The sequence below is a fragment of the Diceros bicornis genome, chromosome 34 (assembly GCF_020826845.1).
Source record: "Diceros bicornis minor isolate mBicDic1 chromosome 34, mDicBic1.mat.cur, whole genome shotgun sequence".
NCBI classification, from domain to species: Eukaryota; Metazoa; Chordata; class Mammalia; order Perissodactyla; family Rhinocerotidae; genus Diceros; species Diceros bicornis.
The window spans coordinates 9,362,359-9,389,979 of NC_080773.1; the positions used below are offsets into that span (position 1 = coordinate 9,362,359).

Genomic DNA, 27,621 nt, shown 5'->3' on the forward strand with positions numbered 1-27,621 from the left:
AGGCAGGCCGCGGGGTTTAGAGACACTAAAGTAGGTCGGGGGGGAGGGGTGAGTGGGGTGGAGAAGGAGAAGAGCGCGCACGCGCGCTCCCGGCGGCCGGGCTGAAGTGCGCGGAGGCGGAGGCCCCGCGCGCATGCGCACGTCTGGGCGGGGCCGGGGCGCGCACGCAGCGCGGGCGGGGCCGGCGTGGGGCACGTCCTCCCGGGCCGGCGGAGGGAGCAGGCAGCGGGGTGCTGTCCTCCCGGCCTGGGACGCGAGTCCCGGGAGAAAACTGGACCCGCGGCCTCTTGTGGACACACACAGAGCAGCTATCCTGGCTCCCCACCTCACGCGGCCAAACAAACGCTTCCCTCCGGACTTCGGCCTTGTGATCATAAATTTTATTTGACTTGGAGGGGAGGATCAGCAGTAGTCCCTCAAATTAAAACAAAAAACGTACAAAAGCTACATACAAAACGTGAGCTCAGACGACTAAACTGTCGCGACTCAGGGCCAGGTTCTGCAAGGGAGAAAGCAAGACAGGAGGGTGTGAGACGGGGGAACGGGAGAAGAGGGTCCAGAAAGGGTCTTAAAGCCAGGGAGGGTGTCCACTCACCTTCTTAAGCCTCCGCTCCCGGGAGGCCTGGGAGTCCGTCTCAGAGTAAGGGGGAGGCGCCGGGGGGTAGTAGGCCTCCTCCTCGTCCTCTTCCTCCCTGTAAGGCCTCCTCCTCTCCGGTGGCCCCTTTTTCCTCCAGGCCTCTTCCAGGAGCCGCCCATCGTATTGGGGGTCCCGGGACCTGGAGCCATCGTCCCGAGGGTCCCGGGAGCGGTGGTTGCGGGACCGAGGGTCTGCGAGAGGGTGGTCTCTAGCCCTGACGTCGTCGTAGTGGGGACCCCGGGAGTGTGGGAAGTCCCTTGAGTCGTCTTGGTCGTAGAGGTCATCACGGCTGCGGCTTCGGTGCGGTGTATAGGCCCGGCCTCGCCTCCCACTACTTGGGGGAGACCTCCCTGATTCAGAAGACACTGGCCGGGTGAGGTCATCCAGAGCATCCACAGAGCGGGCCCGGGGCCGCCTGGCCCCCCAGCCACTCCCTGGCCGCTCTTGGGGGGGCTCCTGCTCCCATCCCCTGGGACTCCGCGGGGAGTGGCGATCCCATTCCTCATCCCGGATAGGGGTGAGGGCAGGACCCCGGGAAGGGCGGGATCTCCAGTCGTCCTCATGGAGGGAGGTGACTTCACTCATGGCTGCAGGGAAGGAGGGTTTCAGGGGAGGAGGTCGGGACTTAATGTCAGGGGTCCGGGGTTCCAGCAGTGTCACCCACTTGGCCCATACACTCTCTAGGGGGCCCTGGGCTTCTCATTTCTTAAGGGATGATATGCAGGGTCCTGTACACCCCTCACTGTGGCTATGGTAGGGAAGGAGGGACTCTGTCCAGGATTTGCAGCAAGCATCCCTGGGGCAGGTATCAGGGAGACCTGCTTTCCCCTTCCCCCTCAGACCCCAAGGCTCCTGCTCACCCCGCTCTACACGGCTGCTGGGGGGGCCAGGTCGAGAAGGGTCGAAGTTGGCCAGCTCTTTCTCCATGTAGTACAGAACCCGCATGGAGTCGTCCTGCTGGCTGGCCTGAATCCTGTAGCCGCTACGGACTTCTAGGGACAGGAGAGGGAGGTGATCAGTTTGGGAGGAGAGATGCTGACCCAGCCCCCTCCCCTACAGGTATGTCCAACCTCGTATCTCACCAGAAGTCACACTGCTGTCTGTGTCACGAAGCAGGGGTACCTGGGAGCTGTGGCCACCAACTGGGGGAGACTGGCTGTCAGTGGCTGGCCACCGGGAGCCAAGCCCTGCACTCGCAGCCCCCTCTACCCTGCCCCCAATGCCCTCTTCCTTCCAGCCCGGGACCCCTTAGTGCTCAAATACCCAGCCCCCCAGCCCCAGCTGCTCCTGGCCCCCCAGGCCTCACCTGAGCTATTCCTGTCGAAGTCATACCCGTTGTAGACAGGACCCATGGGAATCATGCCTGGCGGGGGCGGGGTCTTGGCAGGGGAGAGGTGAGCATAGGTGCTGGGGGCGTAGATGCTTGGGACGCCCGAGGTGGCTGCTTTGCCAGCAGCGTACACTGGGGAGGACACGCAGCGTGAGAAGGCGCCCAGGAGCTGTGCTGCCGTCCACTGTGATGGGCTGGAGGGACATGCACCTGGACCTTCCCAACCCCCAGCGGTGGAGCTTCCCGATGCCCTTGGTTGGTTTCTGCAGGGTCCCTGAGTCTAGGGGACATCAGCTTCATTGAGTCCACACCTCCTGTGCAATTCCTCACAGAGGTTTTAGGGCCTCTGTGCACACTGGCAGGCCAGTATGTTTATTTGACGGTCTGCCAACATTTCACGAGGTTTTACATAAAAAATCCCAACTCTAGCCACCTTATCAGTAGATGAGGCCACCCTGGGCCTGCGTTCTTACAGAGCAACAGCGGGCAAAGATGCCTCTTGAGGTAAAGCCTGTGTGCTGGACCCAGAAGCTGGAATCAAGAATTCTTGGTGGCGGCTGAGCCTCTGCTCTAGAAAATGAATCATCTGGGGGATCTCCTGTCCGCTTTGCTCTCATGCCTGCTGGGTCCTCCCCACGGGGTCTTCCAGACCCAGATGAGACGGGAATCAGTCCAGGCGTGCCGGGGCGAGCAGCAAAGTATCTCCTCTAAAGTTTCCAGCTCGTGGGCAGTGCCCACTCCCCTGCCTGCCTGGTTCTGGGCTTGACAGCTCAAGGGCAGATCCTCCTGGCTGCCTCCCTCAGGCCAGAGGCTGGGTTCTGGTGGCTGCTCTGTGGCAAAGTCACCGGGCCTGGGCAAGTCACTTCCTCCCTGGGACTGGGACAGGAAAACCGAGTGGGGAGACAGGCTCAGAAAGCCCCCTTCACCTCTGATTCAGTGCGGAGGCAGAAGGCTCAGTGCTCAGCCCCACAGGAGAGGCACCTCGGCAGCCCAGGTGATTTGCTGTTTTATAATTAGCCGTGGGAGTTGTGCTCTGGGATGGCTCAGCGGCAGAAGTAACAGGGCCTCCAACAGCGAGTTAATGGGGCCTTGGTTTGGGGTAATCGTCTCAGGATGGAGGGAACAGGACTTTGGGAAAGGCATTTGCAGTCCTGGCCCAGCCTTATTAGTGGGGTAACTGCAAACGTGGTTGCAGCCCCTGGGGTCCCTCCTCACCTGTGAAATGGGTTAACCCATCCCCTGAGCAAGCTCTCAACTAAAAACAACACGAGAGAGAGGGGACGGCCAGCATAGTCTTCCAGAGAGCAGTGGATTTTTTTCAGGGGAGTATTTGAGGAACCAGGCTGTCTGCCACCGAGTTCAATGACTGTAACTGCCCGTGCTGGGCACTGGCACAGTCTTGCCTTAATGCTCACGACACCCCACGAGGTTGGGACCTTGCAGAGAAGGAAACAGGCTTGGAGGGGGAACGCTGTCTATCTGAGGTCACACGGGGTGAGTGGCACGGCTCTGATGTGCTCCCTGGCCCTTGGTCATCACCAACGCTGACAGCAGCAATGTCCAACGGCTAGCGGGTGTGGAACATTTTGTGTAGGCCAAACCCCGAGCTAAGTGCTGCACACAGCAGCTCACCAGATCCCCAGACTCACCCTGTCTAGCAGACTCTCCCATAGCCCTATTTCACGGAGGAGGAGACTGAGGCTGAGAGGGGGAGTCACTGGGCTTCTAAGCAGGTAGGGCGTGGAGCCGGGCCTCACACCCCCACCTGCCCACGCTCACAGCAATGGCCTACGATCTTACTGTTAATGCAGCCTGGACTGCAGAGGTGCTGGTGGACCCAGACACCCTCTGGAAGGAACCAGGGACCTGGCAATGACACTGTCAGCCCTGAGGAGAGGAAACGGGGCGGCAGGACGAGCAAGCCTCTCTTTCTTTCCCGTCTGTTTGATTTACTTCTTTCCTCCTTCATCTCGGGCCCCACTTCCGTTCCCAGCCCTCCAGGTGCCCACTCTGATGTGCCAGACATGTCCTCAAACGGTGTCCATGTAAAATCCAGAATGCTTGTGTGGATGTACATCGTGTAGTTCTGTAAACCTTGTTTGGTTTCTTACCTTTTTCACTTAAGATTTTGTTTTTATTTTTATTTTTTTGCTGAGGCAGATTAGCCCCGAGCTAACATCTGTGCCAGTCTTCCTCTACTTTGTGTGTGGGTCGCCGCCACAGCACGGCTGCAGACTAGTGGCGTAGGTCCAAGCCAGGGAACCAAACCCAGGCCACCAAAGCAGAGCACACCGAACCTAACCACTCGACCACAGGGCTGGCCCCTTAAGATTTTGTTTTTAAAGGGAGCTTTCCTTTCCAGTGGATGATGTTTTGTACTGTTTAAATTATTTTTTTTACCATGTGCCTAGTTGATACTTTCAAAAGGAAAAAGTCAAAGTAAATGGAAATTAGAAATAAATGAAAAGTTGAAGTATGTCAATAATCTAATAGCAGGTCCTCCTTGGCCCACTTTCTCCCAGATTGCTCACCTCATGAGCTCCAGACCAGTGCCACTGTCCTGGGGGGCAGGCAGCCACATCCTCCCCTGGACCCAGGAGGAGGCTGAGCGGGGGTGGTCCCGGGAGGGGCACTTACGGGCCGCTGGGCAGCAGCACTTCTCCGGGCAGCAGGGGCACCTGACATAACAGCAGCAGGTGTGGGGGCAGCACTGACACCAGCAGATGCCCAGGAGGAGGAAGAGGAGGAAGGCAGCCAGGCAGACTAGGACCACGAACAGCCAGTCTGCAGAGAGACGAGAGCAGGCCCTGAGCCAGCAGGTCTGGGACAGACAGGGACACAGGCACACAGGCATGGCAGGGCAGAGCAGAGACGGGGATGGGGTGAAGCTGTTTGCAAAGCTAGTCGGGGAAGCTGCCCCCCTTGCTGGGTTCTCCATGTCAGAAGCTGCGGTGCAGCAGCAGAGGGACGCCCACCTCTCTGCAACGCATGCCAGTCCCAAAGTTAGGGAACTCATCCTGCGCTCATCTGGACAAGGCAGAAAATGAGAGGCGACTTGGCCAGAGCAAGACAGGCTGTAGCCTCAGAGGGGGGACAAAGAGCCAGCTGCCCAGACCCCATCCCTGAGAAGAGCATGGCAGGCACCAGTCACAGGAGCCCCTGCCTACACCCCAGGCCACTCCTCAGCCAGCCCAGGCCACTCCTCAGCCAGCCCAGGCCACCCCAGAGCCCAGAGCTTTGTTGCTAGATGCCACGGAGTTGGAGTCAGGCGGGGTTAGTGTGGGTCCACAGCGAGCAGTATTTAGGATGGAGGAGAATACTTAGAAGTGTAAGTGGTGTGTGGGGGACTCCACCCCCGTACCTTCCATGGGCCCCGCCTGAAAACCAGGTAAGAGCTCAGCCACCCCTGAGGTCCTGCCTGGAGGGACAAAAGAGAGACAGATTATGCTGGCAAGGGCCAGCCCCGGCCACCCCTCCCTGAGGCCCAGCTCCAGGCTCATCACAGAGAAGGTGTGCCCTGAAACAGAGGAGGGGTCCGTGGCCCGGGAGGCTCCCAGCACGTGGTTCCTGCCCTCCACCCACCATGTGGGTGCTGTTTTCCAGAAGGCTTCCATCACAGCTCACCCATTCTCTCATGTTATGGGGGATTTCATTGCCCAAAAGGGTTCCGTGACATATCCCCTGGGTTCTGAAGGTTTGACCTTAGTTTGGATACTCATCTTCTCCACATATACAGGTCCTATCCCCCCAAAGGGTTCCATCCTATGTGATAGGGGCAGTCCCATTCCATCAGGCATAGTAGGCACAGTGCCCTAGGGCCCACGGAAAGGCTTTAATTTTATTTTCAAGTCTGAAGAAAAAATTGAATAATACTGAATATATAATAATGAATTGTCTCTATAGCAAGGCAATCATAAAATAGAACTTTTTTTAAATACAGAGGAAGAGGCCCACAAAGGCAAAAGTGCCTACAGCCCATAAAAGTCACAGTAGACCCCTGGTTCTTTGGCCCATGAGGGTCCCCTCTTGGTCCGTGCATCCCATCCATACCACGTCTCCCGGCCCAGATGGTGCCACCCCCTAGGTGCCAGGGGTTGCTCGGGGCCCCTCGGGTGTTGTATCACGGGGGCATCCACCTGCCTGCTCTGCGAAGCTCTCTCCAGAGCTCACGCGCTCTGCGCACAGCCCCACGAGGGGCTCCAGCGAGAAAGCCAGCAGCTCTCAAAGTCAGGTCCTGCCCTCGGGGCCAGGACGACGTTCACAATTCTAAGCCGTCACTGGCCTTTTCCACTCTCGTTCCCGCACAGGAGGGGGTTTCCAGAGGCCCCGCCACATGTGATGACATCATTGCTCTGATGGTAATGGATCGATTGTGTCTTGTGTCCCTTGTGCTTTCAGAATGTCCTGGTTTCAATTTCTAATGTTAAGCAACTATAGACATAACCTACAAAAACTTCAACAAAAACTCCTTGAGATCCTCAATAACTGTTTAGAGTGTAAGCAGGTCCTAAGACCAAATTTTTGAGAAATGCTGATTGTGCATTTTACCAAAGCAAAGGACACAGACTTCTCTGGGTCACTGGTGCACGCGTTCTACACCCACACGTGACCTCTGTGCGTGACCTGAGCACCTGGAGCAAGCTCCCCGTCATGTGTGCTCACTCACACGCGTCTCTTGCATCACGCGTGTGATGATGGCTGTGCCACCCAGCAACTCACATATAGCACACGCCCCACGGGACTATATGTGTGGGCTGAGAACAGAGTATCTGGCTGATGGCAGCGTCCCCTCCACACAGAGCAGGGGCCTCACAGCCAGACAGGGGCTTCAGATGGCCACCCCGCCCTGCCCCGGGGCCTGTGGAGGCAGCCTCACTGAGGAAGCACTCACTGTGAAGCCACCAACGGCATCCCTGCAGGGCCGAGGGCAAGGGTCCTGTACTTTGGCAAGGAGCTCGGGATGAGATGTGGCCCTGGGGATGTGGCAAAAGGTGGGTCCAGCCTCCCCTCAATTACACACACCATCAACCCTCCTCAGTCACTGCCAATCCTCTCTGACCATTTCTGTGTTTGTAAAGTAGGAGACTGGGAGAGGCGGAGTCCCCATTCTCTCCACTCTTAGTTCAGATCTGGCTTATTTGAAATGTTGCGGAGGGAAGGGTCCCTGCCTGAGGTTCGGGGCATGGATAAGCCCAGGTGACTGGCGGTGCCATGAGGGCAGAGCAAAGCAGGCGACAGAGCCCAGAGAGCGAGCAGGAGGGCAGAGGGCAGACACACAGAAGTGGCAGAGGAAGAGGCCCCCTTCCCCCTCCACATCCCCATCCCCAGGCCCTCAACGCCCAGGCCACTCACCGAGGACGATGAGCTCTGCGTAGGCCTCGTTGTTCCCCTGGAGGTCCTGGGCCGAGACCACAGAGCAGTAATACACGCCACTGTCCCCCCAGGCCGTCTGGTCAAAGGTCAGGTCGGCATCTGCATCAGGAGGAGAGAGTGAGGGTACCGTGCCAGGCCAGCCTCTCCCATGGGGACATCGGGAAAGGGGCAGGGGGTGGGGCTGCAAATGGACCAAGGGAGAGTTACACAGTTCACACCAAGGCCAGGCTACCTCTCCAACTCTGTTCAGTCTGTGCGCTGGGTACTGTTATCCTTCCTGTCTATAGATGAGAAATTACCTAACCCGCCCAAAGTCGGACAGCTCAGCAGTGGTGGAGCTGGGGCCGTCTGGCTTCAGACGTACAGCCATCCTTGGTACCACCTCCCAAAGCACAAGTTACCTCCCCGACATGAACCACCTCGGATCCTAGTGCAGACCCAGGGCACAGGTCCAGGGTAAGGAGGCAGAGAGAAACAGGCCAGATTCCAGGAATCAGGAGATGCCCAGGCATGAGAAAGAGCAGGGGTGGGAGAGAGACTGGGACAGCCCCAGTTTCCTAGTCCGCCCCCCACACCAGCAGCCCCCACATTCCCGGTCAGGCCCAGGGCTTGGGGACGCTCAGGTCTGAAGCAGCCCCAGGCAAGGAGCCTGTTAATTACTCCAGTAATGAAAGTCTGTCTGCACATCCGGTTTCCTGCCTGCCTACTCCTCAGGCCCTAATTAGTTAAATCCCTTCAGCCATCCACCAGTGCAGGTCAGGGTGGGAGCCACCGGGCAACTTGGCCTTTGGGACATGGAGGACAGGAGGTCAGAACAGGCCAGAGGAGCACCCCACAGCCTCCCTGCCTCTCTCTTCCCAGCTGCTCTGGCTCTCAGGTCCCCGCTGACCTGCCTACCATCTTGACCCCTGCACCCACTGCCCTTCTCCATGACAGCTCTGGGGACGGTCACTGTGTGTGCCCCCATCTGCAGCACCTGGCACCCACTAGGGCATTACCAATAACTGCTGAGAACTAAGAGAAGAGCAGCCTTCCTCCTTTGGAAGGAAGACCTCACATCCATAGAAACCTCCCCCGCAACATCTACCTACACCTTTCCAACCATCTCACCCGACCCGAAAGGCCCCTGGGATGATCTGGCCACTGGTGACCACGCCAGCCTCATCCTCACCATTCTCCTTCGCTCGCTAGACTCCAGACACGTCAGCCTCCTGACTGTCCCCCAAGGTGCCGGGCCCACACTCCTGCCTCGGCTTCTGCTCGTGCTGCCCCTCTGCCTGGCACTGTGTTCTCAGACCCCACAGGGCTGGCTCCATCATGTTCGCACAGCTCCCCCGCCCAACTGCGGAACTCTGTCAGCCAGCTCAGGGCTGACCATCCATGCTCCCGTCCCCTGGAGAATGTGGGCTCCGTGCAAGCTGAACCTGGTCTGTCTCAGTCACTGCAGAGTCCCCAGTGCCCAACAAGGACCTGGAAATGAACCCCTTCCCTGATCGTGCTGACTTTCCCTAGCTTTCATGGTCTGTTCCAGCGTTCTGGGCACGTGGCTATATTCAATAGGCCCTTGACACGGTCCGTCAACATTCAACACACAATTACTGAATGCACCGTGTTCCAGGCAGTGTCCCAGGCTCCTGGTCTACTACAGGACACCCAGGGGACTCAGTGTGGCCCGTGGACCCTGGGGTCTCCGAGACCTTTTCAGGGAATCCCCGAGGTCAAAGTTACATTCATGATAATACTAAGATGTTATCTGCCCTTTTCACTGAATCTCTCCTCAGTGTCCTGTGAAGTTTTCCAGAGGGTCCGTGACACGTGCAATCACGATGTACTGAACACAGAGGCTGTGTTGGGAAGCCAGCTTCTTCCCCTCAGCCCGACCTCAAGGAGACATGCAAAAACAACGCCATGCCACACGTTCCACGAAAGATTTTTTGTTTTGTTTTGGAAAACATGGTTATTTTTTCATAAAAAGTATGTTCTTTACATTAACCTATAATGAGTTTATTATTGTCATTTTAAGTTTTTTTTTTTTTTTTTGGTGAGGAATATCAGCACTGAGCTAACATCCGATGCCAATTCTCCTCTTTTTTGCTGAGGAAGACTGGCCCTGGGCTGACATCCGTGCCCATCTTCCTCTACTTTATATGGGATGCTGCCACAGCATGGCCTGACAAGTGGTGCATCGGTGTGCGCCTGGGATCCAAACCTGAGAACCCCGGGCTGCTGAAGTGGAGCATATGCACTTAACCGCTCCACCACCAGGCCAGCCCTTAAGTATTTTTCTAACTTCTCTCAGTTAGCTAGCTCTAAAACCTAAGCTCTTTGAGGATCTCAGGAATGATGAGTATAAAGAGGTCCCAAGAGCCACGTGTTTGAGAGCCACTGCGAGGGAGAGCAGATACCAACCCCTGCTCTGACAGGGCCCGGATCCTGACTGGAAGAGACAGACAAATGAAAAAACGTAAATCTAGTGCATATCAGTGGTGGTAAGCGGTATGGAGAAAACCCATGAGGGAGGGCAGACATAGTGGCAGTGCAGACGTGGGGGTTGTGCAAGTTTACGTGGGGTGACCGGGGAAGGTGACTGCGGAGCAGCCATGACAGAGTGGAGGCCCAACTCCCTCTGTGGTCACACATCTAGCCACTGATGTCCCGGGCCCCTCTACACATTTTCTTTCACTGAATCCTCATAAAACCCTCAACTGCATTCTCCCACGTCCTCCGGATTCTCCATCACACCCTCTCGGCCACCATTTTTCCACCTGTATCTTAAAGTCAGACTGACCACAGATCTCCAAAGCCAGAGCTCAAGAGCAGGTCCCTGCCTGAGGCCACACAGCTGGACGAGACCCCCCCGCCACAGCACAAGTTCACAGGCCAGGAGTTGAGATCTGGGCTCCTGTGGGCCAGATCTGGGCCTCAACGCGTCCTGTTTGGCCTGCATGATGTTTTCAAAACCCACAAAGAATACGGCTTTCCGGCTTCTTTTGATCAATTCTAAGGCCTGGGCCCACCTCCTTCCTGCAAGGCGCACCCTGTCCCCAGTCCCGTCTAGTCCTGACATCACTCGGGCTGGGCATCGCCCTGACTGCTTTGGGTGCAGGGAGGAGAGGCTGGGCCTCCAGTTGGGAAGAGAAACTGGGCCTCCTCCACATCTCCGGGGCTCTGGTTCTTCATCTGCACACAGCAGAGCTGGCCCTCATGATCTCAAGGGATCCCATGGGCTCCCTGGTCCAGTGCTGCTGAGAGTGGGGGGCACAAGCAGCCTAAGGAGGTAGACACAGGGCTCCCATCCAGGTGCCCACGTCACCCACAGCAGAGAAGACTGGAAGGGGGAGTGGGACCCACCTGAGCTGAGGGATAGCGAGGGGGACCAACCATTCTGGTCTGCCCAGGACGACTTTCACCAAACCTGGACGGTTGGTGACCCTTAGGAACACCAAAGGGAAGTCCACTTTTCTCCATCCTCAAAGCTGGAAGGAGGAAGCTCCCATGGCTACTGGGCTTCCTGAGAGGACATACACACAATGGATGTTTACAGACCACGGCTTGTATCAAAGAGGGGCCTAGATCAAGGCAGCTTGAAAGACCCGGGCCTGAGGCCTCTGGAGCATGAAGACTGCCCCAGACAGAGCCTGACGGTCACTCTGATTCCAGCCAGCCTCAAGGGCACTCCCAGCATTTGGGCTGTCCTGGCAGGGCTGCTGGGCAGTCACGCCTGGTCCAGGCTGGAGAGGTCCCCGGGTTATAGGGGAGCGGGCCTGGACAGGTTGAACCCCCAAGAAGCCCTCAAGAACAGCAGGATGCTCTGGGCTGAGCTGCCCATGGAAATTTAGGGCAAGCAGCTCTGGTCCCTCCCTGGAACAGGACTGACAGGCTGGGTCCCTGGAACCCTGCCTTTCGTCGGCGGTCTAGACAGTGAGGGAAGGCAGGTGCTCCATGCCCTGGTCTCCTTGGGTCTGCGAAAGGGGATGCTCCCTCCCCCCTCCGCCCCCGTGCCCCAAATTAAAACTCTAATCCTTGTTGAAGGCAGTGGAAGGATGAAACCCACTAAGTGGGCGAGCCTCCACCCCTCGCCCACTGCTGCCCATCCCCTTCCTCTCTGCCCTCTCGATTCTTCAGGGCCCAGTCCTCCCCAAATCACATTCGAAGGTCTTGAGGTGTGCTCCCCGAGTCCTTCCACACAGCACAGCGCCCAGCTCTGTTCTCTTTGTAGCGCTCGGAACTCTCCAACATTCTCTACCTGCTTGTTTACCGCTTGTCTCCTCCACTAGCACGTCACCTACTGACGGCAGGGGTCTCAGCTGTCCTGATCACAACTCCATCCCCAGCACCTACAACAGCGCCTGGCACTTAGCAGATGCTCGGTAAACACCAAATGATGGATGGAAGGATGGATGCCCTCTCCACCACCCCTCACTTTGTCCCAGCAGGCACCTCCTATCAGCAGACAGCATTACGGTTAAGGATGAGGGCTCTCAGGGCGGCCTGGGTTCAAATCCCAGCTCCAGCCCTTCACTAGCTGTGCGCCTGGACGAGCCACTTAACCTCGCCATGCCTCAGTTGTCCTGAGTGTAAAACGTGGCCGTGAGGACCCAACGGGAGAATGTGTGTGAAGCGCCTGACACGTTATAGACTTTCTCCAGTAAAATCGCTGCCCTTTCAGTCCACTCAGGTGACCTCCTTGGTGAACCAGCCAAGGGGTGACGAGCTCGGGAACCAGACCCAGAGTGGCTGACTTTGAATCCCAGCTCTGTGACCCTGTGCAAATCACTTGACCTCTCTGGACCTCTGTAAAATGGTAATAATAGAACCTGCTCACTCAGCTACTGTGTGGTCTAAACGAGTTAATCCATGTACACCTGGATTAGAGCCTGCACACAGGAGGCCCTTTCTCAGTTGCTACTTATATAAATTATACTTATTACTGCTGGTATTAGTAGTATTATGGAACCCTGGTCCCTCTCTCCATGACCCACTTTTCTTTATCTCAAGCACTTGACAGTATGTGTTGTGTTGACCTTGTCTCCCTCCTTTGCTGGCGTTCGACGCCAGGAGGGCAGAGATTGGTGATTCGGTTCGCTGCTGTATTTCCGGGGCCTCCAACAGCACCTGGTATGTGTTAGTGCTCAATCAGTCTTTGCCGTTAAATAAAGGAAGGCACGGATGGATGGACCGAGGGAGGGCTCCTTCCCTTTGTCAGTCCTTCCAGACCCTGGCGCTGATGAGCTTCCAGGTGGGGACTCCAGGCTGGGCACCCAGGAGCCAGCGCCCAGACCCAGGTGAGCGCAGCCCCACCCCCTGCCTTGCCCCTGCCCCGCCCAACATACTTCCAGTGATAGTAATCCTACGGCCTTGGTAGTACTCTCCCAGGGTCACGGCATTGCCCTGCTTGCTGGCCACCAGCCTGATGGTGCGCACGCTGTCCTGGCACTCCACGTAGGGGTTGTAGCCCGGGTTGCCGGCCGCCAGCTGGGCGTTGATCTGGTTGTCCACACTGGTCGGGGAGAAGGCGTCAGCGATGCGGTCTCGGCAGAAGGACTTGTACTTCCAGACCACGATGGGCACTGTGCCGGTCGTGGTCATCTGGTAGGTGCAGGGCAGGGTCACGGGCTGGAAGAGGATCACCACGTGGTAGGGGTCTGACACGGTCACCTGGACGGCGCTGGCAGGGGCTGAGGGCAAGAGGAGAGTCAGCAGGGACCACCGTGAGCTCAGGGAAGTGCTCCAGCAGGAACGAGCAACATCACTTGTCGCCAGCCCGACACTTCAAGTGTGTGGCTTTATGGAGCACCTGGCACCCATTGTTCCTTAATCCTAAGGACTGGCAAGGTGGCCCAATAATCATGCCCATTTTATAGACCCACCGGGCTGAAGGGGCAGGCGAAAAGCGACACAGCCAGACTCCTCAGAACATCCCATCATCCCTCTTCCCAGATAGTGGCCTCTGAACCACCCCAGCCCCCTTCCCTTGGCCATTCTCTCATGGATAGGGCCTCTCTCTGTGGCCCCTACAGGCAAGCCCAAAGTGCCCACTACAAGCCACAGCGCTGGAGGCCCCACTTCAAAAACAACCACTGAGGGTTCCAGGTTACCTCGGGTTTTGAGAATTTGGGAGAAAAATTTTGGAGTTTGACTGAACTGCTTTGCCATGGAGTAGCTAAAGCCCCCATAATGTCTCCATCAGCCTCCCACTTCACCCTACCCAAAGCCATCTGAAATGAACAGGTCAGGAGAACCTCCTGAAAGATCAAGTCCCCCCCACCCCACCCAAACAAACAGCTGATCCAGGTGAAAGCTTGCCAATAGAAGGTGGTTCAAACCAAGTCCCTAAGTCCATCCCACCAGTCTCTTCCGCACAGAAACTCCGGAGCCCGCGGGGGACGGGTGGGGTTGGGGGGTGGGGAGTCCCCAATCCCGCACCCACGCGAGGCCTGGGAGCTGTTTCTTGATACCTCCCTCCAGGAAGCGTCCGATCCAGCCCTTGGGTGCTCTCTCCCCGTTACCCCAAGACTTAGAAATCTCGGGGCGCGCCCAAGTCCCCAGGCCGGCCTTTCCCAGTGATCGGGTGGTCTTTCACCCCTACCCCACAAAGGGTCTCATTCTCCTTGCCGCTCCAAGGTTCGCGGTCCTGGGAGTTTCACTTCCTGCTAACTCCGAACGCGGGCGGGGGAGCGCTCCCAGACACGAATGGGAATTCCCTTCACTCTGGCACACAAGAGATCCCCCGGGGCCCTGGGGATCCGGAGGTCCTTGTCTCTGCACACTCCCTCCCCCAGCTCTCCTGCCTCCTCGGCGGTGTAGAGCTCCATCCATCCCCCTTCTATAGTGCCCTCCCGACGTTCCGCGACACCAGAGGCTCCGCTCTCCGTACCTGTGCACAAGGTGCTGAGAAAGAGCCACACGAATACGACCGCACCCCAACCCGGGGTGGCCGGGTAGGAGCCCATCCCCCGGGAGAGCCCGCGGGCCGCAGGCGCCATCGCGGCCGTCCGGGCGCGTCCGGCCCGCGCGTCCCCTCCCAGGTACCGGGAGGGTAGGGGGCGCGGCGCGCACCAAGGCTGGGAGGGGTGCATGCTCCTCCCCTTCCCGCTTCCGTTCCTTGTCCCTATTCCAAGCCCACCCTGCCCTATTCTAGGATTTTAATGAACGGAAACAACGTGAAGAGCACGCTTCCAGCTTTCGGGGAGAAACTTGCTCAACCCACTATGGTTCTCCGAGCCACTCCACCCCCTGCGCGCTCTGGGGAATGGATCGGCCCAGGTATACAGGGCGAGAGCAGAGGGCTGGGCTAGGGGGTGGGCGGCGGGGAGGGGCTCCTCCACCTCCCTCCCCGGAAGTGGGCTGACCCAGGTGCGCTCCGGCCCCGGAGGTCCGAACCAAGTGACCAGGCCGCCGGGAGGGCGCCTGCCGACCAGGGATCCCGTCCGGCCCCCTCCTGCTGGGGCCCAGCCGAGCGGAGTGTGACTCACGAGAACCGAGACTCAACTGGGGTGATTCACCTGTTGAGAGGGGCGGGTCCTGCCACGCACCTGTTCCCTCTCTGTCCACACCCCTCTCCCCAGCTGGCTATGGACCCGCCTAGGTACACCCTCCGGGGAGGGGCGAGTCTAAGCGCGCTCCGGGCTGGGAGAGGCTAGTTGGTTGAGCCTAACTTTTCTACTGGCCCTGGGGCTGCTCCCGTCCGGGTGGACAGAGGAGCTGCGGACCTCTTGTGCCTTCCGCTTAGATAACCGCTTAAACAGCCAAGAGAAGTTCCTGGAAGGGAAGCCCTGCCGCCTTACGGATGCCCGAGGGGAATCAGGCCCAGGAAGAGTTGGAATTCTCCTTTGGGAATTTTCTCCGCTTCCCCCTATTCCCAACTGGTGGTTTGGCCCCGGGGCATCTTTCGCCCCAGGTCAGGCCTCCGGAAACTCTGGCTCTTAAAGGGGCCGTGCGGAGGCGCGGGACTACGGACGGGTTTCCGCCTAAGGATTCCCAGGGACTGGGCCACCTGCGCCCTAGGGCGGGGCGGGGCGGGGCGGGGCGGGGCGGGGCGAGGCAATCGGAACGCAGGGGGCTCAGCGCGGCTCTGCTGCCCCCCGATGGCGGCTAGGGAAAGCGCGTCCTGGGGAACACTAGGCGCTTCCTCGAGGAGAATCCCTGGAGGTCGCAAACTGACCGCTGGCTAGCCGGTTCGGAACCCAGGGATGTTTTGTTCGACCGCATCCTGTTAAAACTCAAGTCAGATCACATACCTCTGCTCAGAATTTTCCTGTGGCTGCCCCTTCCAGCAGAAACCAAAATACTTAGAGTGGCCTCGTCAGTCTCTGACCTCACCTCCTCCCGCTCTGCCCCGGCTCCCTCGACTTCAGCCACAATGGCCTCCTCCCTGTGCTGGAATGTTCCTCTCACGCTCCCACCCCGGGCCCACTGCACTGACCGCCCCCTCAGCCCGACCACCCTGCCCGCGGATGGCCGCATGATCTTTCACCTCCTATAGGGCTTTACTTAAAGGTCACCTTTGCAGTGGCACCTTCCTTGGCCACTTTTTATAAAATTTCAACCAGTTCACATCCCTCCCGGACTTCTTTTTCTTTAAAAAATATTTTTCTTATTGTGGTAAAATATACATACCATAATATTAATGATTTTAACTATTTTTAAGTGTCCAATTCACTGGCATTAATTACATTCACGATGTCGTGTATACACCACCACTTTCTATACTGTAACCATTTTCATCGCTCCAATATAAACTTTGTATCAGTTAAACAGTAACTCCCCATTCCCACCTGCCCATGCCCCTGGTAACTTCTATTCTACTTTCTTGCTGTATCAAATTGTCTGTTGTAGGTACCTCATATAAGTGGAATCATATTACATTTGTCCTTCTGTGTCTGGTGTTTTTCACTAAGCATAATGTTTTCCAGGTCCACCCATGTTGTAACAGATATCACAATCAAAATTTCATTCCTTTTTATGGCTGAATAGTATTTCATTGTATGTATGTACCACATTTTGTGTATCTGTTTATTTGTTGTTAGACACTTGAGTTGTTTCCATCTTTTGGTTATTGTAAACAATGCTGCTGTGATCACTGCTGTACAGATACCTGCTTCCAGTTCTTTTGGATATATACCTAGGAGTGAATTGCTAGGTCATATGGTAGTTCTGTTTTTAACCTTGAGGAACTGCTGAACTGTTTTCCACATTGCCACACATTTTACATTCCCGCCAACAATGCCCCAGGGTGCCAATCTCTCCACATCCTCACCAACACTTGTTATTTTCTGTTTCTTGGTTACAGCCATCCCAGTTGGTGTGAAGTGGCATCTTGTTACCGTTTTGATTTGCATTTCCCTAATGACTAATGATGTTGAGCGTCTTTTCATGTATTTTTTGGCCATTTGCATATCTTCTCTGGAGAAATATCTATTCAATTCTGCTCATTTTTTAATTGGGTTGTTTGTTTTTTTGTTGTTGAGTTATAGGAATTCCTTTTATGGTCTGAATATTAGTCCCTTATCAGATATATAATGTGAAAATACTTTTTCCTATTCTATAGATTCTTTTCATTTTCTTGATAATGTCCTTTGATGCACAAAAATTCTTAAGTTGATGAAGTTCAGTTTATCTGTTTTTTCTTTTGTTGCCTGTGCTTTTGGTGTCATATCTATGAAATAACTGCCAAAGCCAACATTGTGAAGATTTTCACCAATGTTTTTCTTCTAAGAGTTTAATAGTCTTAGCTCTTAAGTTAGGTGAATTTTCAGTTAGTTTTTGTATGTGGTATAAGGCAAGGCTCCAACTTCATTCTTTTGCATGTGGTTATCCAGTTTTCCCATCACCATTTGTTGAAAAGACTGTCCTTTACCCATTGAAGGATCTTGGCACCCTTAGTCAAAGATCAATTGACCATAGGGCCTGGCCCAGTGGTGTAGTGGTTAAGTGCATGCACTCCACTGCGGCAGCCTGGGGTTCTCAGATTCGGATCCCGGGCGTGCACTGACGCACCACTTGTCAAGCCATGCTATGGTGGCGTCCCATGTAGTGTGGAGGAAGATAGGCATGGATGTTAGCCCAGGGCCAATCTTCGTCAGCAAAAAGAGGAGGATTGGCAACAGCTGTTAGCTCAGGGCTAATCTTCCTCACCAAAAAAAAAAAAAAAAAAACAATTAACAATATATGTGAAGGTTTATTTCTGTGTTTTCTATTTTATTTCATTAGTCTATACATCTGCCCTTATGCTATGTTGATGGACATAAAGAATCTAGGTAAAAGTTAAATGAAGGAGTTTATTCAATAATCAAAGCGAGGAATTAGAATCCCGGGAAACAGTCCAATAGAGTATTCTGAGGATCTGCTCCGAGGTCTACAGATCTGAATGCGGTTTTTATAGTTTTTAACAAAGCAGTGCCCGTGCAGGGAAGGGCTTACACACATCTAATAGTCGTATACTTCAAGGAGAACATAAACAAGAACTTTTTGGTTATACATCAAACAAGGCGTGTAATGTAGGTGTAATCTATGTGTGGAAGGAGGTAAGGACCAGGTCATCACTTTTTCCCTCAATCTCTAAGAAATGCAGTTGGGAAATGTGAGAGTGAGGTACCCATTATCTTTTCCTGTTGCTGACTCATCCTGCTGGCATCCTCAGTCATGAGACGAGGGGTTGCCAGGTCCTTCTAACACGGGCTTCTGCACAGCTGCTTCACAGGACAGCGTGGATTTTTATTGCACTGACTTTAAGCCTATGCAGCTTTCTTGTTAGATTTGCCTGTTACACCAGGGAGAGGGGTCCCAGGTTTGTTCACAGCCAGTACCATACTGTTTTAATTACTGTAGCTTTGTGATAAATTTTAAAGTTGGGAAGTGTGAGTCCTCCAACTTTATTCATCATTTTCAAAGTTTTGGCTATTCAGGGTCCAATGCATATGAATTTGAAATTTGCCTCCGTTTCTTTGAAAAAGCTGTTGGAATTTTGATGGGCATTGTGTGGAATCCGTAGATCTCTTTGGGTGGTAGTGACATCTTAACAATGTTAAGTCTTCCTATCCATGAATGCAGGATGTCTTTCCGTTTATTTAGATATGCTTTAATTTCTTTTAGCAATCTTTTATAGTTTCAGCATGCAAGACTTTCACCTCTTTGGTTAGATTTAATTCTTTTAGATGCTATTGTAAATAGAATGGTTGTCTTAATTTCCTCTTCAGATTGTTCAGTGTTGGTGTCTAGCAACACAACTGATTTTTGTGTGTTGATCTTGTACCCTACAATTTTGCTGAATTTCAATCATTAGCTCTAGTAGCTTTCTTGTGGATTCCTTTGGATTTTCTAAGAAAAGGGTCATGTCATCTGAGAATAGGGATAGTTTTCCATCTTCCTTTCCAATTTGGAAGGCTTTTACTTCCTTCTCTTGTCTGATTGCTGTGGGTAGGACTTCCACTACAATGTTGAATAGCAGTGGTGAGAGTGGGCATCCTTGTCTTGCTCCTGATCTTAGGGAGAAAGCATTCAGCCTTTCACCATTGAGTACGATGTTAGCTGTGGGTTTTTCATAATACGATTATCATGTTGAGGAATTTTCCCCCTATTCTTAGTTTTCCAGGAGTTTTTGTCATGAAAGGGTGTTGAATTTTGTCAAATGCCTTTTCTGCATCAATTGAGATGATCATGTAGTTTTTTCCTTCATTCTGTCGGTGTGATGTATTGCATTGATTGGTTTTTCTGATGTTGAACCACCCTTACATACCTGAATAAATCCCACTTGGTCATGGTGAATAATCCTTTTAATATACTGTTGGATTTTAATTGCTAATATTTTATTGAGGATTTTTGCATCTATATTCATAAGGGGTATTGGTCTGTGATTTTCTTTTCTTGTGATGTCTTTATCTGGCTGTGGTATCAGGGTAATACTGGCAGCATAGGATAAGTTAGGAAGTGTTTCTCCCTCTTCAGTTTTTTGGAAGAGTTTGAGAAGAATTGGTGTTAATTCTCCTTTAAATGTTTGGTTGAACTAATTTGTGAAACCATCTGTTCCAGGACTTCTTTGCTGAGAAGTTTTTAATTACTGATTCAATCTCTTTACTTGTTATAGGTCTGTTGAGATTTTCTATTTCTTCTAGAGTCAGTTTGGGTAAATGTAAGTTTCAAGGAATTTGTCCATTTCTTCTAGGTTGTTTAACTTGTTTGCATACAGTTGTCTGGTATTCTCTTATAATCCTTTTTATTTCTGTCAAGTCAGTAGTAATGTCCCTACTTTCATGTCTGATTTTAATTGTTTGTGTCTTCTGTCTTCCGTTCTTTGTCAGTCTAGCTAAAGGTTTGTCAATTTTGTTGATATTTTCAAAAAACCAACTTTTGGTTTCATTGTTTTTTCCATTTTTTTCCTATTCTGTATTTTATTTATCTCTGCTCTACTCTTCATTATTTCCTTCCTTCTGATAGTTTTGAGTATAATTTGCTCTTCTTTTTCTAGTTACTTAAGGTGTAAAGTTAGGTTACTAATTTCAGATCTCCTTCCTTTTTAATGTAGGCAGTAACAGCTATACATTTCTCTCTGAGTACTGCTTTTGCTGCATCCTGTAAGTTTTAGTATATTATATTTTCATTTTGATTTATCTCTAAGTATTTTCTAATTTCCCTTGTGATTTCTTCTTTGATCTATTGATTGTTTAAGAGAGTGTTGTTTAATTTCCACATAGTTGAAAATTTCCCAGTTTTGGTTATTGGTTTCTAACTTAATCCCAGAGTGGTCAAAGAAGACACTTTGGATGATATCTATATTTTGAAATTTCCTGAGACTCCATTTGTGGCCTAACATAAAGGTATATCCTGGAAAATGTCCCATTTTCACTTGTATTTTGTTGTTGGGTAGAGTGCTCTGTATATGTCTGTTAGATCTAATTAGTTTATCGTGTCGTTCAAGTTCTCTGTTTCCTTGGTTATCATCTGTCTGTTTGTTCTATCCCTTATTGGAAGTGGGATTCTGTAGTCTCCAGCTGTTATTGTAGAACTGTCTATTTGTCCCTGCAGTTCAGTCCACATTTGCTTCATATTTTAAGGGTCTGTTATTAGATATGTAAATGTTTATAATGGTTATAGCTTGTATTTGTTATAGCTTGCTATATAAGGCCTTTTCTTAATATGTAATGTCTTCCTTTGTCTCTTGAAACCATTTTTGATTTAAAGTCTGTTTTGTCTGATATTAGTATAGCCATCCCAGCTCTCTTTTGGTTACTATTTGCATGGAATATCCTTTTTTTTTTTTTTTTTTTGAGCAAGATTAGTCCGGAGCTAACATCTGTTGCCAATCCTCCTCTTTTTTACTGAGGAAGACATTCCCTGGGCTAACATCTGTGCCCATCTTCCTCTGCTTTATATGGGACGCCGCCACAGCATGGCTTGACAAGCGGTGCATCAGTCCACGCCTGGGATCTGAACCTGCAAATGCCTGGCTGCCGAAGCAGAGCGCACAAACTTAACTGCTACACCACTGGGCCGGCCCCTGGAATATCCTTTTTTATCCATTCACTTTCAACCTATTTGTGTCTTTGAATCTATAGCAAGACTCTTGTAGGCAGCATATAGTTGGATCATGTTTTTTTTAATTCATTCTGCCGGTCTCTGTCTTTTAATTTAAATAAATTACTAATAAGGAGAGACTTACTTCTGCCATTTTGCTGTTTATTTTCTAGGTGCCTTATAGCTTTTTGGCCCCTCATTTACTCCATTACTGCCTTTTTTTGTGTTTAGTTAATGTTTTTGTAGTGAAATGTTTTGATTCTCTTCTCATTTCCTACTGTGTATATTCTATGGCTATTTTCTTTGTGGTTACCATGGGGATTACATTACATATAACTCCCTAGAGTTATAATACTTCAATTTGAATTTATACCAGCTTAACGTCGATAGCATATAAAAACTCTGCTCCTATTCCTCCATCAGCTCCTTTCTGTTATTGATGTCACAGATTATATCTTTATACATTGTTTGCCCAACAACAAAGACTAATAATTACTTTTATGCATTTTCTCTTAAGTCATGTAGACAATTAAAAGTGGATTTTAGTACAATAATACTAGCTTTTATAATTGTCCACATATTTACCTTTTATGGAAATCTTTATTTCTTCATGTGGCTTTGAGTTACTATCTAGCTTCCTTTCATTTCAACCTGAAAGACTCCCTTTAGCGTTTCTTGCAGAGCAGGTCTAGTGGTAACAAACTCTCTGAGCTTTTGCTTATTTGGGTATATGTTAATTTCTCCCTCATTGTTGAAGGACAGTTTTACTAGTTACAGAGCTATTGTTTGAAAGTTTTTTTCTTTCAGCCCTTTGAATATTTTGACCCATTTCCTTCTGGCCTCCAAGGTTTCTGATGAGAAATCAGCTGATACTCTTACTGAGGATCCTTTTATGTGACAAGTTTGTTCTCTCTTGCTGCTTTCAAGATTGTCTCTTTGTCTGTCTTTTGACAGTTTGATTATAATGTGTCTTGATGTGTGTCTTTTTGAGTTTATCCTATTAGAGTTCAGTGAGCTTTTTGGGTTTGGAGATTCATGTCTTTCATCAAATTTGGGATGTTTTCAGCCATTATTTCTTCAAATGTAGTTCTTTCTGCAGCTTTCTCTCTCTCTTCTCCTTCTGGAATTCCCACAATATGTATGTTGGTCCACTTGATGGTGTTCCACAGGTCCCTCAGGCTCTGTTCACTTTTCTTCAATCTTTTTTCCTTCTGTTCCTCAGTTCAATAATTTCAATTATCCTATCTTCAGGTTTGCTGATTGTGTCTTCTACCCTCTCACATCTGTTTTTGAGCTCTTCTGGTGATTTTTTTTATTTCAGTAATTGTATTTTTCAGCTCCAGAATTCCTTTTGGTTCCTTTTGATATTTTCTACCTCTCTATTGATATTCTCATTTTGTTCATACATCATTTTCCTGTCTTTCTCCAGGTCTTCATTAGCTCTTTGAGCATTTTAAGACAGTTGTTTGAGTCTTTGTTTAGTATATCTCCCATCTGGGCTTCCTCAGGGATGGTTTATTATTTTTTTTCCTTTGAATGGGCCATACTTTCCTGTTTCTTTAAGACTTGTGATTTTTTTTGTTGTTGAAAATGGACATTTGAATCTTATAATGTGGTAACTATGGAAATCATATTTTACCTCTTCCCCAGGGCTTGCTGGGTTTTCTTTGTTGTTGTTGTTATTGTTATTGTAGGGTGTCTCTGTGCTGGGGATCAGCCTGAACTGAAAGCTTAAAGTCACCTCAGATGTTTTCTGAGCGTGCGTCTTTCCCTGGGCTCGCACAATGACTTTCTAAATTCCCCTGTATTATGTATGTATCAGTTGCTTTTGAACGTCCTAATACCTAAATGTCTGGCTCCCAAAAGGGTAAAAAGGGGAAAAAACCCAGAGGCTGTCTCTTTAAATCTCCTGAAAGCTGCCTCAGCCAGTAGGGGTTGAAACAATTGTGGCCTGCATCTATGTCTGCACCTCTGTGATCAGAGGCACCCTAACTACTTCATTTTATCTTAATTACCTCTTTAAAGGCCCTATCTCCAAATAAGTCACATTCTGAGGTCCTGGGGCTAGGGCTTCAACATCTGAATTTGGGGGTCCACAATTCAGCCCATACAAGTCTATCCCCATTCCTCTCCCACTTTTTTTTCCTGCAAAGCACTTACTGTAACCTGATGTTTTATCAGTCATTTACTTGTTTACCATCTGTCTTCCCCCAAGGGAAAGACAATATTGCTTAGCAAATGTTCCATGTGCTCGCCTACATTTCCCAGCCCCTCTTCAGTTAAGTGGGGCTATGTGACTAATTCTGGTTAATGGCCTGAAAGCAAGAGTAATGTAGATTCCTCCCAGGCCAAAGTATTTAATTGCCAGTGCATGACTCACTATCCTCCCTTCTCTTGCCATCACAACTAATAATGTTGCAGATGGTACAGCCTCCATCAGCCATGGCATTTGAAGGGACTGTATGAAGTACACCTCTCCACCAACCCACTTTAACATGTAGCATGAACAAAAAGAAAATTGTGTTAAGCCACTGAGATCTCAGAATTCTTTTATTACAGAGCATAACCTAACTTATCCCGATTAATACATCCCCACTAGAATGTAAGCTCCAATAGGGCAGGGATTTAACCTGGATACTTAGCGCCTGGTGCAAGGTGAGTAAGGGGTACTTATTTATGGAGTAAATGTGCCAGGCACAAGAAGGTGAAGTTTCTGGGCCCAAATTACTCTAATAAAAGGTGGATCAAGAGATGAAACTAATCCCAGAGCTGGGGACTGAAACTACTTGGCCACATGCCCACTGTCCTAACCACTGTCTTATTCCAAACCCAGACTGTGCCAGGAATTTGACATTAATAATCCCTTGAAAGCTTTATAACAACCATACTTTGTGATGGATAGTTCTAATGTCTCTATTTTACTGATGGGGGAACTGAGGCTTAGCAAGTCTCAGCAACTTGCCTAAGACCATGTAGCTCACACAGTGCCTGCCACAATCCTGGTACAACTGATGTTTCCCATCAGTGGATGCTGTGGCAGACATGGTTGGTTATACCTAATAGGTATTCTCTTCTCCATCTCTCCTGCATACAGAGCCCTGATTTTGTTTGGGTCTTCAATGACTTCTGTGGTCAAAGAAGGTTATACTTCCCCATTCCTGGAGAACAATTTCTGATTGATTTAAGCCAATTATGGAAATTTGCTTTCCTTTCAGGGATTGGTTTGGATCTACACATGGGACCTAATCCTGGCCAAGGAAACTTTAGGAAAGATCTAAATGATGGGAGGATTTTGGAAGTGGTTTTAACTTTATGATGTAAAAGAACACTCCTTGTAGTAGACATTATCTGTGTTAATCATTGCTGACTGCCTTTTCCCAAATGTTTCCTGGCCATAGTAGAATTCCATTTCCTTTGATGAGTTGGAGGATTGGTGGTGCCGTGTAACCGTTTCTGGCCAATGGTTTGTGAGCAAGTCACATGTGTCATTTAAGTCCAGAGCATTTAATTGTAGACATGAACTCCTACAGAGCTCTCCATCTTCCTCTTCTGGCATGAAACTGGAAATGTTCAAGATGGCGGTTGCTCCATCATCCTGGATCCCTGAGTGACTATAACGCCAGCCCACTATAGATGTGGAACATGAGTGAGAAGTAAACCTTTGCTGTTGTAAATCATTGAGATTTGGGGGAAGTTTTATTTGGTAGCAAATAGCCTATCTTGAGTGATACAGAAATTAGTATCAGGAGTGAGGTGCTACTGTAATCAAAAATAAAGCACATGGCATTGGCTTAGACACAGAGCAAAGGGAACAAGAAAACTTATTTGAAACCAGAAGGGTAGAGACTGCTGCCTGAGATGTTTTGGAAGGCAGATAATGTACTTAATGAACTTACAGATTTAGGGGAAGCAGTTGGAATACAGAACATTAGGAGTGAATGTTGGCCAAAGTTGGCTGAAAATTAGGAAGCCTTGAAAGACAAAACTCAATTAGAACTCAGCGTTTGTCAAGCATAAAATCATGAGTATAGCACTAATTAACTCTTTATTAACCATTGTTAAAATCTCTGAATGAATTATTATGCTCCTAGAAAATCCTTAAGATACTCCCAGGTAGACAAAATGGCTCAGTGAAAGAGCGGTCAAAAAATGGCTCTCCATGGACGCCTGATAGACCCTAGGGTAACTGCAAACACACACACACACACACACACACACACACACACACACACACGGGGGGCATCTTGAACAGAACTGTGGACGTGTTTTTTTTTGCACATGGAGGTGACTGGAGGCTTATAAGAATCCGTAGTTCCCAAACTTTGGGAGACAGGAAGCAGGCTGAGAAAACTGCTCGTGTGCCAAGGAGGGCACATCCTCCGATGCCACTTAAGATGTAGCCAAGGAGGGTAATGGAAAAGGAGATATCTCTCAGGAGAGTGGAGACGTGAATCACAGAGAGCAAAGGTTTGGGAAGCTCCCCCAACCTCCGAAGGAGCTGATTTGATGCGAATTCAGGAATCCTCCCATGTACAAGACAAGAGGCCCTTGCAGTGGCTTCTTGCTGGATCTTAGAAATGGTACAGACCAGTGATTTCTATGTCTCCCCTTCTTCCCCTTTCTGATGGGCATGAAGCCATTTGTTTCATTCCATCATTGTGTATTAGGTATGTGGAGGACAAATAATCTGTTTTTTTAGTTCACTTGTTCTGACTTAGGTTCCCTTATTTTGTTTCCTGCCCAGCTCTTGTGGACATCTGAGTTTTCGACCCTGCAGCCTACACCAAGCTATTTGATGAATTGTACTTCTGGAAGTGCAGTAGACCAAGGTTCATTCCACTGCCGAGGGCTGATGCCTGAGTTCTGTGGGTGACTTCACAATGCCCAGGGTGGTTCCTAGCATCCTCCTGTAGTCTCGAGCTACCATGCTGGCTGTCCTGTGGCTGTTTTGCCTTTCTCTCCCCGCTCTGTGGGCCCAGATATTAATAAGCTGTACCTACAAGAGTCTCTGCCAGCAGGCCCTACTCTCGGGCAATGATGTTGTCCTTCAGTGTGACTATCCCAAGGCACTCTGGTACTTCTCTTCCATTCTGGGGGAGGATCCCTTGCTGCTATCCTCAATGCCTAACGTAAAGAAACTGCCTCGGGGCAGCCTCCAATTGACCAACCCTCAGCCCTCCCAGACAGGCCTCTATTACTGCCAAGACAATGACAGTGCTATCCTGGTGGAGTATGAGATTGATTTCCAAGATGTCACCACCCTGCATGTTACGCACAAAGGCCTGGGCCAAAAGCCCCTGCAGAATGAGACCCTGAGTCTGGGTGGCAGCGTACTCCTCTTTACCCACTGGGAACCTTGGCAGGACTGTAACCGCTGCGAGGAGCTGGGTGAGCGCAAACGCCTGGGGTACTGCTACATGGAGGAGCCCCTGGAAAGACCCATGCCCTGCTGGCTCTATCTGAGAGAGGAGAAGGTGCAGTATAGCCGCTTACGGCCTGAGCTGCAGGTGGAAGCGTGTCTTGTACCCTGCGACCACATCAAGGAAGTCAATCAGCCATTCTTCACCTTTGACGTTTATCAGTTGGGCAAGTTGACCAACAACATGTGGCTCACCTGCCCCTTGGCCTCCGTCTACAGGTGACTGGACCATCATCGGCCCTGCCTTTAACCATCACCCAGGCTTTGCTTCCTGTGCCCGCCTGGGCCAGGGATTTACCTTCCAATGGAAAAGCAGGCTCTGTCTCCCAGCCCATGAGCCTTCATAGTCAGTCTGTGCAGGAAGGGGTCTCGTCACTGGCCTGTTCAGATGTTCATTCAGCAAAAATTCCCTGGTGCGCATTCTGAGCCAGGCCCCAGGCAGTGATGTGGGGGACACAGTGGTGACCAACAAAGACCTAGTCCTCGCCTTCATAGGCTCCTGATATTGAGGGGGAGACCAAATGCCAAACTTAGAGGCAAAGGCACTTCAGCCCATGCTCACACCAAAATAGGCACTAGTGTGGCTTTTCTCTCCTCACTGGGCTCTGACTGATACAATTTGTCTATCAATCCTTGAACCAATGGCACAGTATCTTAATTATTATACCTTTATAATAAGTCATGATACCCAGTGATATAGATTTCCTGATTTTGTTTTTTAAGATTTTCTTGGTTATTCTTGGCCCTTTGTATAAAAATTTTGGAATTGGCTTGTGGTTTCCATCCAAAAAAATTCTATTTTTTAAGAAAATAGAGACTTCATTGAATCTAAAGATAAATTTAGGTAGAATCAATATATTATAATATTTAATTGTCTTCCAATCTGTGAACATCATAAAAAACTTCCATTATTTAGGCTTTCTTTAATTTCTCCCAGTAATGTGCAGTTATTAAGGTAGAGGTTTTACATATATTTTATTACATTTAATATATATATAATATATATTATATTATATTTATTCCTAGGTATTTGATTTTTTTCATGCTATCACAAATTGTGTCTTTTAAATTTCATCTTCTAATTGTTTGTGGTTGGTATATAAAAATATGTTTAGTATTTGTATATAACCTTGCATCTAATTATTTTGCTAGATTCACTTACCCCCAGTAAAATGCTGAATGGAGACGTTGATGGCAGACACGCTTATGTTATTCTTAATGTTTCACTATTAAGTATAATTCTGCTCTAGGTTTTCAATAGAAAAACTTTATCGGATTAAGAAGATTCTGAGCCAGCCCTGATGGCCTAGCGGTTAAAGTTCGATGCTCTCACCACTTCAGCGGCCCGGG

General features: G+C 50.3%; 2 protein-coding genes across 8 annotated transcripts; one reads left to right on the forward strand and one right to left on the reverse strand.

Moving 5' to 3' along the window:
- Window positions 1-358: 358 nt before the first annotated feature.
- LSR (lipolysis stimulated lipoprotein receptor) lies at window positions 359-14,562 on the reverse strand. Of its 7 annotated transcripts, none has more exons than XM_058530852.1 (10): window positions 14,218-14,561; window positions 12,674-13,018; window positions 7,320-7,439; window positions 5,329-5,385; window positions 4,605-4,751; window positions 1,944-2,099; window positions 1,720-1,779; window positions 1,498-1,626; window positions 596-1,224; window positions 359-499 (listed from the first exon to the last, which is right to left on the reverse strand). In XM_058530852.1, the coding sequence occupies exons 1-10, from the start codon at window positions 14,417-14,419 to the stop codon at window positions 464-466; spliced, it is 1,881 nt and encodes a 626-aa protein (XP_058386835.1). In that variant the 5' UTR covers window positions 14,420-14,561; the 3' UTR covers window positions 359-463. The 7 variants fall into 7 exon arrangements, with proteins under 7 accessions (XP_058386835.1, XP_058386834.1, XP_058386838.1 ...); XM_058530851.1 differs by having other exon boundaries at window positions 1,498-1,629; window positions 14,218-14,559; XM_058530855.1 differs by lacking the exon at window positions 1,720-1,779 and having other exon boundaries at window positions 1,498-1,629; window positions 14,218-14,562.
- A 168-nt stretch (window positions 14,563-14,730) lies between these two features.
- Window positions 14,731-27,221, forward strand: LOC131397812 (protein FAM187B-like). The gene is made up of 2 exons (XM_058530913.1): window positions 14,731-14,928; window positions 25,597-27,221. Exon 2 carries the CDS (start codon window positions 25,778-25,780, stop codon window positions 26,492-26,494), a length of 717 nt encoding a protein of 238 aa, XP_058386896.1. The 5' UTR covers window positions 14,731-14,928; window positions 25,597-25,777; the 3' UTR covers window positions 26,495-27,221.
- Window positions 27,222-27,621: the final 400 nt, after the last annotated feature.